The following is an 11,932-nucleotide window of genomic DNA, read 5'->3' as shown; positions in this document are numbered from 1 at the left end:
TAATTATTCAATAAAATTATTTATTATTTAATTGAAATTTTTGATTAAACGAAATTTGAAAATTTTTGATATTTTTGACAGCTTATAATGAATAACATCAGTCGGTATCAAAATACACCATTATTACCGTCTAATTAAAAAATACACGTACTTATTATTTACGCGTACGCGATATAGATCTATAGATGTTTTATTTGTTGACTTGACTTTGCTGTTGATGACTTGTATGTTGTTTTACGTGTACTCAGTAAATTTCTCGCAGTCGTGTGAATAAACGTCCTGAATCATCTAAAATCATGTAAGAAATTAAGAACTCAATAAATTTACATGTAAGTGATGAAAGTGATGGAGCAATAATTTAAATAAAACTTAGTTATATTCGCTATTTGTAACAACAATCAGAATCAGTGGCAAGTAACGAGTGTTTGAAACTATGAGTTATAATAAAAGGTAATTTATTTATTTTACTTATTAATTTTGACGTTCCATTAAATGACATGATGGAAAAAATTAAAAAAAGAAATTTAATTGATCTGTCAAAAATTGACTTTTTATAAATTTCTAATTACTGGGTTATTTATTAATTGTGATGTTATGATTAAAAACGATAAACATATTGCGTGAGACATAATTAAAATGAATATTAATATGGAACGGATCTTGCCAGACAGCTGACAATTTTTTTTCTTTAGAAAAAATAAATTGATTCTTACAATAAAATTTTTTTTATAATTGTATCAATTATTTATTGAAATTTTTACCAGGTAAATATTTTTTACAATAATTTTTTTGATACATAAAATGTTAAAAGCTGTCAGGTGTCTATTAATTTCAATATTCATTTTATTTAATTTGAGGAGCTATGATACTAAAATTGAGAGACATGATATGATAATTTTTTTAACAAATAAATTATGGCAAAAAATGAGGAAAAAATAAATTGACATGTAGAAATTTTATAAAATTAAAAATGCTATTTTTTTAAAATAATTTTTTGGAACAAATTTGTTTGTTAAAAAAAAATTAAAAAATGGTCAAGTGACTTCTAATGTTAATTATGAGAATTAATCCAGCCAATATTTATTAATTTTCTTAACAAATAAATTATGGGAAAAATAAATGATAAAAAACAATTGACATGTAGAAATTTTTAAAAAATTATAAATGCAATTTTTTAAAAATAGTTTTTCAGTAAAGATTTATTTGTGAAATAAAATTAAAAAATTATCAAGTGATTGCTAACTTTAATGTCAAATTTTATTATACCTAGTTTATTTTTAAAAAAATCAGAAAATTTTCAAAAGTGTCTAATAATTTATTAAAATTAATTTAGCAGATAATAATTTTTGTAAAAATTAAAAAAAATAAAAATTGCAATTTTTTTTTAAATAGTTTTTTGTAACAAATTTGTTTGTTAAAAAAAAAAAAATTGATCAAGTAACTTCTAATTTTAATGTCATTAATATTACAATTAATAACAATAGCTAATTTGTTAACAGAATTGACCAATAATATGGACGGTGAGGCAGTAGAGCAGTTAAACAACTCCCAGAGCAGAATGGAGAATGGGTTAGTCTACGAGCCAATGGAGACATCTGAACCAGAAGTTGGAGAAATACCAGCAGATAGTGACTCGCTTTCAATGGATCCTTCAACAATCGACACCGACGGTGACACTTTTCCACTGAACATCGAGGTCCCGTTTGTAGAAAACGACAATAGCATAGAAAATATATCAAACACATTAACAATAATAGACGAAGATGGATCAGCAGACGTCCACCTTGCCCAGGCGATGTCTTTAGCTTCGAGTTCCCTCGAGTACGCTTCAGTTTCCGAGTACCGAGAGGCGGAAAATCCAAGAGTCGAGTGTCTGCTGGGCCAACATCGTCTCACCAGGACCGAACCAAAGCCTTGTCCCAGTTCAAGCTCTAATTCTATTTTATTTTCTTCAGAAGCTCAAAGAGTACCTGAAGTAGAGCCTAGTCAGTTAAATGATTCTAATAATAAAAATGAGTCCAATAGGAGAGCTGAAACTTGGAGGTCTCAGGACGACGAGCTCGATTTTAAGACCCCAGTACCTTCTTACGGGACTCCTGTAAATCCAAAGACAATTAAACGAGCCGGTCCCTACATTCTGGGGCCACTTATTGGAACTTCTCCGGTCAGAAGTATTGTTCAATGTCTCGCAAGGAAAGTCAGGACTGATAAGTACTATACAATTAAAATACTTACTCTTAAAAACGAAGGCGAAGATGAAACTCAGGATGATCGTCAAGGAAAAATGCTTCTGCATGCTGAATATTCTCTATTGAGCTTATTGCAAAATCAAGATGGTGTTATTCATCATCATGGATTTTTTAAGGTAACATTTTTTTAATAATTAATCATAAACTAGCAAATATCTTTTTTTATTTATATACTTTTATAAAAATTAACTTTATAATTGCTAAATTACTAAATTACTAAATTGACAATTTTAAGATTTTTTTAAATTTTTATTATTATTATTATTATTATATATACCATACGCCTATCGGCATTATACATCAAGATTAATAAAGTAAATAAGAGAAAAATTATATGAGAAAAATAGAATAAAAAGTATAGAGACAGAGACTGAGAACAGATCAGCCAAATATGATATGCAATTAATTCTGAATATAAATGATTGGAGTGTCCTGTTGAAGAAGTTTACTTCCGAGTGGAGTTTATTGACTAAATGAGCAATTCTGTTGCGTGGTCCGTTGATTATGTAGTTCTTGTTAGAAAGGGAGGTCTTGAGTAATCGGTTATGTCTTAGACTCTGTTTGTTATTAATGAATTCAAAACAGTTGAGAACGTCAGGGGCTTCGATACGTCCAGTGAATACTTTAAAAAAGAAAATGCAATCAGCAAGCTATCGGCGCTTTTTGTAGCTAGACAAATTGTATCGTATTTTGGCGTCCTCTACGGAGATCGGAGTACCTGATTTAGCTATTAGATAGACTAATGTTTTGCTGAATTTACGAAGAATTTTTTCAATTAAACTTTTTCACTTAAAAATTTTTCTTATTAAAAATAATAAAATGAATTTTATCAATTACAGGACTCGGCATTAGAAGAGAAAGTCGTTGGAAAAACTCGAATTTACACTGGAAGAGTTGTACGAAGACTTTGTTTAGTTCTTGACTGTCTTACAGCTCATGACTTCAATCCACGGAACGAGGAGTTATTAAATCTCCAGCATCACGTCATACGAGAGAAAAAACTCTCTGAAAAAGAGAGCTTACTAATATTCACTGACACTGTTAGAATAGTCGCGGAGTTGCATAAAAAAAATATAGTCCACCGTGACTTAAAACTAGGAAACTTGGTATTGAATAGAAAAACGAGAAAAGTATGTGCTTTAATTATAAATATTTATTTATATAAACAAAATAACAACGAAAATTTATTTATTTTAGGTAACCATAACAAACTTCTGCTTGGGCAAGCACTTAGCCAGTGAGAACGACCTTCTAAAAGACCAACGAGGCTCACCGGCTTACATATCACCAGACGTTCTGTGCGGTAAGCCTTACCTAGGAAAGCCGTCAGACATGTGGGCGTTGGGTGTCGTACTATTCACGATGCTCTACGGGCAATTTCCCTTTTACGACAACACTCCGACCCAGTTGTTCGTGAAAATAAAGGCTGCCAACTATCAGATCCCTCCGGACAACCGGGTGTCTGAAAAAACAATAAACTTGATCCGGGATCTGCTCGTCCTCCAACCAAGCCGCCGCTTGACCGCAGTTCAAGTGCTCGAGAGTCTCTCTGAAATAATCTACACCTTCAAAAGTCCCGTGATTGTCGGCGAGGAAGAACAAGTGGTGCCGGACATCAGCGACCTCAAAGAAGACCCGGTTGAAAAAAGAACCGAAGTAGTAGAGAAGTCAAAGCTCCGCTCTTCGGATCTTTTCAAGCAGATAAACTTCCGTGAGCAGATGCTTCAGCTGATGAACCAGTCCCAGAGTCTTCTGGTGCCTCGAGCTCGCTCTTACACTCAGATTCCCGTGCACCGAGTTAACTCAGACCCTCGGGAGCTGACTCCAGCGGAATTGGAGATGTACCGGCATTTTATTCCCAATGACCAGCGTCAGCACTCCCACGGTTCTAGTCGCCGGGACAATGTCATGAGAGCTCGTGCTGCTACTCGGTATCGACCTGCGCATCCTCGTCAGCCTCCGCCACAAAATCAACCTCAACAAAATCCACCTGAGAATCTAGCAGCGCTGAACTCTAACAGTCATTCTAACGCAAGTCGCTCGTTGAACTGGTGGTACCCTCAAATGTCAGCATCTAGGACAAATCAGCTGGCGCGAACTGGTGTTGAATCAAGTCAAAATGCTAATAACAATTCCGCGCTACGGAATTCTCCACTGGTGCTTGGAGTTCCATTAGGAGCAGTGGGACCACAGAGCGAGTCTATGATTCTGAGACCTGCGGTTCCGCCTTACCGCGAGCCTGATCTTTCGAATTCCAACCCAATAAATGTAAATGTAGGGAATCAGATTGATAGTCAGAACAGTCATAGCTCGGCTTCCAGCAACAGATATGATCATGCGAGAATGTCCATGGCTATTAGAGCTTCGTTGATGCGCCGGAGTCAAAGAAACGGTGAGCAAACTCGCTCAGTGGCTGGTGGTGTTAATCGCTCTGTTCCTGGCAATGGAGAAGAGACGCGCAGTCATAGTCATAGTCAGAATCAGAATCAGAGTCACAGTAGGTTTCGCGAGGCGATTGTTAATCAGATTGTCTCGATCAGAGCTAGGATCCAGCAACATAGGATCAATAATATTGAACGACAGATTGAAAGTGTCAGGAATGGAATTCTAGCTAACTCCAGAAGTGGTGGAAGTAGACACTCCGTTGCTAGACGGAACTACATGGCCCACTCGAGACATCTGCCTTATATGACCAATTTGAGATATTTATCGACTATTCGCAATATTTCTAATGATATTTCGAGGACCAGAGCTCAAAATAGTGAAGCTAATTTAGATTCTGTGATAAATAATAATAATAATAATAATAATAATAATAATAATAATAATAATAATAATAATAACAATAGCATAAGTGAAAGAAGAAATTTGGATTCTAGAACTGGAAGTAATAATGATAGAAATATGGGGCCTAACTTTGCAGACGCTTTACAGCAAATAGCTACCAGACTTGGTCAATCTATGCAATCAAGAGAGTCTAATGAAATTGGTAGGGAGTCTCGGTTAACTCACAATCAGCATAATTCTAATGAGTCTATGCGTGACCAGAATAACTAATAATTGAGTTTTTAATTTTTGAAAAGAAATTTGAGTACTATATCGCGTGCCTAATGCCAAAAGGGCGTATAATTTTTTTTTGGTGCCAATTGTTTTGTAAATATGTTCTAAGCCTAAAAATGAAAATAAAATTTCCAAAGCCAAAAGGGCGTATGTCTTAAGTTATACGCCCTTTTGGCTTTAGAACACTGAAAATTTAGTTTTAACTTCCCGTTAAGGTGTTTTTCATTCTATACATACATATTATGGATTTTAACTCCAATTTTACGCAACGGAATCGGTGGTTTGAATTTTTAGGCGAGTAGAGCATACCTACGCTCGCGCTAAAAGTATACAATTAAATAAAAATATATCTTTTATTGCAGCTATAGCGGGCAAGAAATTATTATAATAATCCGAAGTTAAAAAATACTAGAAAAAACTAATATCAAAATAGGGAAATATTATTGGGGTACAATTCCTGCACCTTCTCTACGTACATCTTCTACATTTTCGTCTGAAAAAAAAGAAATTTATAAAAAATATAAACATTCTAGTACGCGAAAAAATTTTTAATTCATATGCTTTTTTAAACATTGGTCTGTCCAAGACGATGAAAATTCAAAGTTACTACCATCGAAAATGTTGACTTTTTAAAAATTTTTTTTATACAAACCTTCTCCGGACAATTTTGAAGACTGTTTTTTAAAATTTTCAAAAAATCCTGATTTTTTTTTATACGTCCTTTTGGCTTTAGACCGATAATTTCCTAAAGCCAAAAGAGCGTATATCTTAAGATACGCCCTTTTGGCGTTAGTACGTCAAAAATTTTTTTTCTGCAGATCTTTACGTTTCGAGCGATTCTAGAAAGAATGGCAAAAAAAAAATTTTTTATACGCCCTTTTGGCATAAAACCCTATCTAACTGCTGTAATACGCCCTTTTGGCATTAGGCACGCGATATTGGTGATTATTTTTTCTGAAATTTATTTAACTATTTATTTTTTATTTAAAAGATATTATTATTATTATTTTCTGTTATTATTGTAATGATTATAATTTTTATAAAATGAAATCAAATTTCACATGAAAAATTTGTAAAATTTTAAAATTATAAAAAAAATAAATTTATTTTAAACAAAAAATAACTTGTTATTTTAACAAAGGTATAAATTTTAAAAATTTTTTGTTCAATAAAAAAAGTAATTAAATACATTATTTTCTAAATATTTATTGCACCATTAAATTTCCCGCTTTTTATCATGCGTGTCAGCCATTTCAGTTTTATTTTTTAGTTCCTGTAAAACTCACAGTACTACTTTCTTTTGCACTTAGCTCGGCTTGAAGCAAGACGTTACGATGAAGGCTAAAGGAGAAGTAAGTTTATTTATTAATACATTTATTTCATAAAAAATGAATAATCATCATCCTAAATTGAAAGACAATGTGTTTTTTTAAATTACTCACCAAAAGTCGCAATCTAGTCGTGACTTTTTCAAGATGCGCGAGATAATTATTTGATTTTGAGGTTAGATGTACGGCATGGTTTGTGATGTGTCCGTCTTACCTGCATAAAAATAAAAAATCAATCTTACAAATTTTATATTTATCAAAATGTTTGATTTTATGAATAAAATTGTTGTTAGGAACTTTTTTAATGATCCAAACTTATCTAAATTTTTCTACTTTGCAGTTGGTGGAGTATGAAGTCATTGGAAGGAAACTTCCTACAGAGAAGGAGAAGACTACTCCTCTTTATAAAATGCGCATCTTCGCCCCTGATGCCATCGTCGCCAAGTCCAGATTTTGGTACTTCTTACGTCAGTTGAAAAAATTCAAAAAATCTACTGGCGAAATTGTTTCATTGAAACAGGTAATTATTATGTTTGAGTATGTCACGCATATGTGTGGACATTTCTGATATTTTTTTGACCATTTTGTATAATACTAAAGTTAGCCGACGTTTTTAATTTTTTTTCAATAATTTAATTAGAACAAAAAAATATTTTTTAAAAATTGCACTTAAAGTTTTTCAAGTTTTTTACAAATGAAATTTTTTTTTTTTCTAATAATTCTTTCAATAAAAAAAAATTCTAAGAAATTTTTAAATGTCAGCTGACTTAATTTTTATCCATTTTTCTTTAAATAAATAATTAATCTAAAACATTTTAATTATTTTATATTATTAAATTTATTTTTTAAGAAAAATTTTATTTGCTTATATTAAAAAAATTTTTTTAATTTTTAAGTTAATTAGAAATTTTTTTTTTAATTCAATTAAAAATGAAAGTTAAGTTAGCCGACATTTAAAAATTTTTAGAATTTTTTTTATTGAAAAAATTATTTCAAAATAAAAAAAAATTTTTCATATGTAAAAATATTAAAAAACCGTAAGTGCAATTTCTAAAAAATATTTTTTAGTTATAATTTAATAAATTAAATTAAAGGCTAATTTTAGTATTATCAAGTATAAATTAAAAAAAAAAAAATTCAAGTTTTTAATTACACAATTTATAATTGATAGAATTTTTTTCTTCAAAAAAAGTTGTCAATTGACACTTGATATGTTTGTTAATTTTTTTCTTTTGTAAATAATTATTGTTTTATTTTACAGATCCCCGAGTCTACTCCAACTAAGATTAAAAACTTTGGAATCTGGCTCCGTTATGACTCTCGTTCCGGTACCCACAACATGTACCGCGAATACCGTGACATGTCAGTAAGCGGTGCTGTTACTCAGTGCTACAGAGACATGGGCGCTCGTCATCGTGCACGTGCTCACTCAATCCAAATTATTAAAGTGGAAATCGTGAAAGCTGCGAACTGCCGTCGTCCGCAAGTCAAGCAATTCCATGATTCCAAAATCAAATTCCCTCTTCCCAAGAGGATTCATCACAAAAATCGAATGCCGCTTTTCAGTGTACGCAAACCACGTACATACTTCCTTTAAATATACGCTCCGATTTTGTGTATTATTAATATAAATAAAAAATGAATCATGTAATTCATACTACTTATTTCTTATATATTTTTTATCTTATTCCAATCATTTTATTTTATATTTAATATTTATAGAATCCAAGTACTAATTAATTTTTAACAATTAAAATTTGACTATTCTTAAAATAAAATCTGATAATTTTTTAGGAAGCGAATTAATTATATCAAAAATTTATATGCAATTTTTAACTAATTTTTTTAAGGCGTAATTTTTAAAATGAATAATATTTTTTTTATTTCCGGTATCATTAATCAAAAAATATTCAAGTTGACAGCTGAATTTTATTTGATAGAAATTGTCAGGATAAATTATAAAAAAATAATTTATTTGAGACTTAACTTATGTTAAAAAAATCTATTAGGTTATTGCTGACTCAATACCGATCTAAATATATGTACATATAATTATATGTCCATATACGTACGTTACACAAATACCATTAGTACTAGTATTGGTATATGTGGATGTTGTCATAACAGTGTTACGATTTACGATAAAAACATTTTATTTTTTTCATGCCCAGTGACTAATATATTAATTGATATATAAGTTATAAATGTGTCGTTAAATATATTAAATATATATTTTTAAAGAAGTGTTTGATTGAAATTCATGCAAATTTTTATTAGTTAGTGAAGTAATACCTTTAAGGTTATATTGACATGTCGGGGTGAGTAATTTTTATTTGTTCATAATTCATTGATATATTAATTATTTTAATGAGACTACTTTAATCAGACACAAAATAGCTATTTTAATAAAATTAACAAAGTAGTTAAAATCTAAAAAAAGTTTATTATTTATTGTCCATTGTCATGTCAAAATTTTTCAATAATTACTATTGTGATGTTTAATAATTTTAAATAAATATTTTTTTAATGTAATGTCAGCTGTTTTTATAATTCTTTAAAAATTATATTTAATAATTTTTCAAATAAATTAATTATGAAAAAAAAAAATGACATTTAGAAATTAAATAAAAAAATAAAAATACAATTTTTTAAAAATAAATTTGTTTGATATTAAAATTAGCTGACGTTTAACAATTTCTAATTTTTTTTCAACAAGTAAAAAAAATACTTAAAAAAAAACTTTCATGTGTAATTTTTTATTTTAATTTTTTTGTAATAATTTTTTTCAATAAAAAAAATTAAAAAAATTTTCAATGTTGGTCAATTTAATTTTTATCAAATTTGTTTGTTAAATAAAATTAAAAATTAGTTAAGTGAATATTAACTTTAATGTCATGAAAATATTATTATATTTTTGCCGTCTAAATATTACACAAGATTGCATAAATAGTTTGTGAGAAATACTAATAAAATTACCAAATATTTAAGGTTCATAAGCAAAATTCTTGGACTACGATCGCAGCGAGTTCCATTCGAAGAAGACGAGAACAATGGTCTAATGCTCGCAGACAAATATATCCCTGAGGAATTAATTGGAGAATTGTTGTGCTACGTGGACCACAAATCGCTGCTGAACTGTCAACTGGTCTGCCGAAGGTGGAAAGATCTGATCCGCGAGTATGTTTTCAGGAAGAAGGCCGAGATGACGTTTGGCCAGTCGCTTCAGTGCTTGAGCGACTGCGAGGATCCCTGGAAAATCTACTATAAGATTTGCAAGAAGAATCCCTTCGAGCGAAATTTGCTGAAGAATCATTCAGGACAAGATGGATTGAAGAAGCACTGGGTCATCACGCGACAAGGTGGAGATCACTGGAAAATCGAGAGTCCGCCGGTCGGAGTCCCTCCTCTGCCAGAAGATCCTGTTTTTGAAGGAAGTAACTCGTGCTTTGTCACTTCTTACAGCCAGTGCTCCAAGAGACAACTCATTGATCTTTTGGATGAAGGATTGTCTGATGTTCTTTTGGATACTTTCCAACCAACCATCGAAGTAATTAAAAATTATAATTAAATTTTAAAATAATACTGAAATTAGCAGACATTTGACAATTTTAAATAATGAATTTTGTTAAATTGCACTGTACTTTTTTAACTATTGACGTTTTTAAAGATATAAGCTCATCCTGATGTTACACTCATCAAGAGCTTTCATTTGAGTACCCACATGCATTTTTGATATATTTTTCATATATACATATATATAATATATATAAATATATAAAAAATTGATGTGGGTACTCAAACGAAAGGTCTTGATGAGTGTACCATCGGGATGAGTTTATATCTTTAAAAATGTCAATAGTTCACAAAATACAAGATCATTTCTTAATTATTGATATTTTTAAAGATATAAGCTCATCCCGATGTTACACTCATCAAGAGCTTTCATTTGAGTACCCACATGCATTTTTGATATATTTTTCATATATATATATATATATATATATATAAAAATTGATGTGGGTACTCAAATGAAAGGTCTCGATGAATGTAACATCGGGATAAGTTTATATATTTAAAAATGTCATTGGTTCACAAGATACAAGATCATTTCTTAATTATTGATATTTTTAAAGATATAAGCTCATCCTGATGTTACACTCATCAAGAGCTTTCATTTGAGTACCCACATGCATTTTTGATATATTTTTCATATATACATATATATAATATATATAAATATATAAAAAATTGATGTGGGTACTCAAATGAAAGGTCTTGATGAGTGTAACATCGGGATGAGCTTATATCTTTAAAATTTGGCTTTTATAAAAATCTAAAAAATTTTTAGATGTTTGTTAAATTCAGTATCATATTTTAAAAAATAATTTCATGATAAACTGATTGATGAATTTTTTTTTAAGGTCGGAGAGTGGTACAGTTGTCGTTGGGATTGCCCAGCTAAATATGATTGCATTGTGTCATTACTTGATAAGAATGACAAAGAATTGGATGTCTATGTGTTTAGAGATAACCTTGAAGATGATAATGATAAACAAAATAAATGGTTACATGTGAGTTATTGAATATTTTTTTTATTGATAGTTTTTAAAAAATTAATATTTAAATAAATGCTTAAAAATAAGCAGACTTAATATTTAAATTAAAAATAAAAATTTAAAAAAAATTTATTATTATTCATTTCAGTATCATAAATATTAACAATTTTTATTTTTACAGTTCACTCATGAGTTCAAGAACTACGGACCTGGTGTGAGAAAAGTATTATTCCAGCACAGCGGTAATGACAATTTATTCTGGGCTGGCCACTATGGAAGCAAAATGGCTGGAGCTTCTGTCATAGTAAAAGTGGAACCAAAAACCGCCAGCGGTTCTCCCAGGAAACGAAAATCTAGTATAGAGTTAGACTAGTAGGTCATAAAGTTAAATTAAAACTTAATTAAGAATCTTGTTGACACTAGGCAAGCTAACTGTTAGGCTTTAGTTAAGTACAGTTTATATTAAATAATTAGTTAATTTAAACTGTTGCTGGCAACAATTATTCTTAAGCTAAGTACTTAATTGGTATTCTAAATGATTTTTTTTTAAATGAAAATTTTGGATTTGTGATTGATTAAAAATAAATTGCATTGTTTGTAATATAATTTTTTTTTTATTATATAGAATTTTCTTTACAGCAATTTTTTGAACTTAAAACTTATTATAAATTGTAAACTATAACAAATTATAAATTATGGCTTTTATACTTTCTACATTAATTAAGTTCTGTAATATTTA

At 29.9% G+C, this 11,932-nt stretch overlaps 3 protein-coding genes across 4 annotated transcripts; all 3 read left to right on the top strand.

The window, feature by feature from the left end:
* Positions 1–145: 145 nt before the first annotated feature.
* Positions 146–6,160, top strand: LOC123268833 (probable serine/threonine-protein kinase DDB_G0288147). 2 transcript variants are annotated; one of them, XM_044734229.1, is made up of 4 exons: positions 146–329; positions 1,500–2,365; positions 3,089–3,379; positions 3,447–6,160. In XM_044734229.1, exons 2-4 carry the CDS (start codon positions 1,514–1,516, stop codon positions 5,304–5,306), a joined length of 3,003 nt encoding a protein of 1,000 aa, XP_044590164.1. In that variant the 5' UTR covers positions 146–329; positions 1,500–1,513; the 3' UTR covers positions 5,307–6,160. The 2 variants fall into 2 exon arrangements, with proteins under 2 accessions (XP_044590164.1, XP_044590163.1); XM_044734228.1 differs by having other exon boundaries at positions 146–450.
* A 394-nt stretch (positions 6,161–6,554) lies between these two features.
* On the top strand, positions 6,555–8,297 carry LOC123269038 (60S ribosomal protein L18a). The gene is made up of 3 exons (XM_044734538.1): positions 6,555–6,661; positions 6,978–7,157; positions 7,899–8,297. The coding sequence occupies exons 1-3, from the start codon at positions 6,644–6,646 to the stop codon at positions 8,232–8,234; spliced, it is 534 nt and encodes a 177-aa protein (XP_044590473.1). The 5' UTR covers positions 6,555–6,643; the 3' UTR covers positions 8,235–8,297.
* A 451-nt stretch (positions 8,298–8,748) lies between these two features.
* LOC123269037 (F-box only protein 44-like) lies at positions 8,749–11,799 on the top strand. Its single transcript, XM_044734537.1, has 4 exons — positions 8,749–8,955; positions 9,626–10,184; positions 11,059–11,208; positions 11,375–11,799. Exons 1-4 carry the CDS (start codon positions 8,948–8,950, stop codon positions 11,564–11,566), a joined length of 909 nt encoding a protein of 302 aa, XP_044590472.1. The 5' UTR covers positions 8,749–8,947; the 3' UTR covers positions 11,567–11,799.
* Positions 11,800–11,932: the final 133 nt, after the last annotated feature.

Source organism: Cotesia glomerata, linkage group LG7, assembly GCF_020080835.1.
Source record: "Cotesia glomerata isolate CgM1 linkage group LG7, MPM_Cglom_v2.3, whole genome shotgun sequence".
In the NCBI taxonomy this organism is placed as follows: Eukaryota; Metazoa; Arthropoda; class Insecta; order Hymenoptera; family Braconidae; genus Cotesia; species Cotesia glomerata.
Note: the sequence above shows the minus strand (reverse complement) of the source record. Positions and strands in the feature narration are given on the sequence as shown.

Coding starts and splice junctions, on each gene's coding strand:
- LOC123269038 (XM_044734538.1), top strand. Junction 7,158..7,898: donor AAATTGTTTCATTGAAACAG/GTAATTATTATG, acceptor TTTATTTTACAG/ATCCCCGAGTCTACTCCAAC.
- LOC123269037 (XM_044734537.1), top strand. Junction 10,185..11,058: donor CTTTCCAACCAACCATCGAA/GTAATTAAAAAT, acceptor TTTTTTTTTAAG/GTCGGAGAGTGGTACAGTTG. Junction 11,209..11,374: donor AACAAAATAAATGGTTACAT/GTGAGTTATTGA, acceptor TTATTTTTACAG/TTCACTCATGAGTTCAAGAA.
- LOC123268833 (XM_044734229.1), top strand. CDS start 1,514: ATGGACGGTGAGGCAGTAGAGCAGTTAAACAACTCCCAGAGCAGAATG. Junction 2,366..3,088: donor ATCATCATGGATTTTTTAAG/GTAACATTTTTT, acceptor TATCAATTACAG/GACTCGGCATTAGAAGAGAA. Junction 3,380..3,446: donor TGAATAGAAAAACGAGAAAA/GTATGTGCTTTA, acceptor TATTTATTTTAG/GTAACCATAACAAACTTCTG.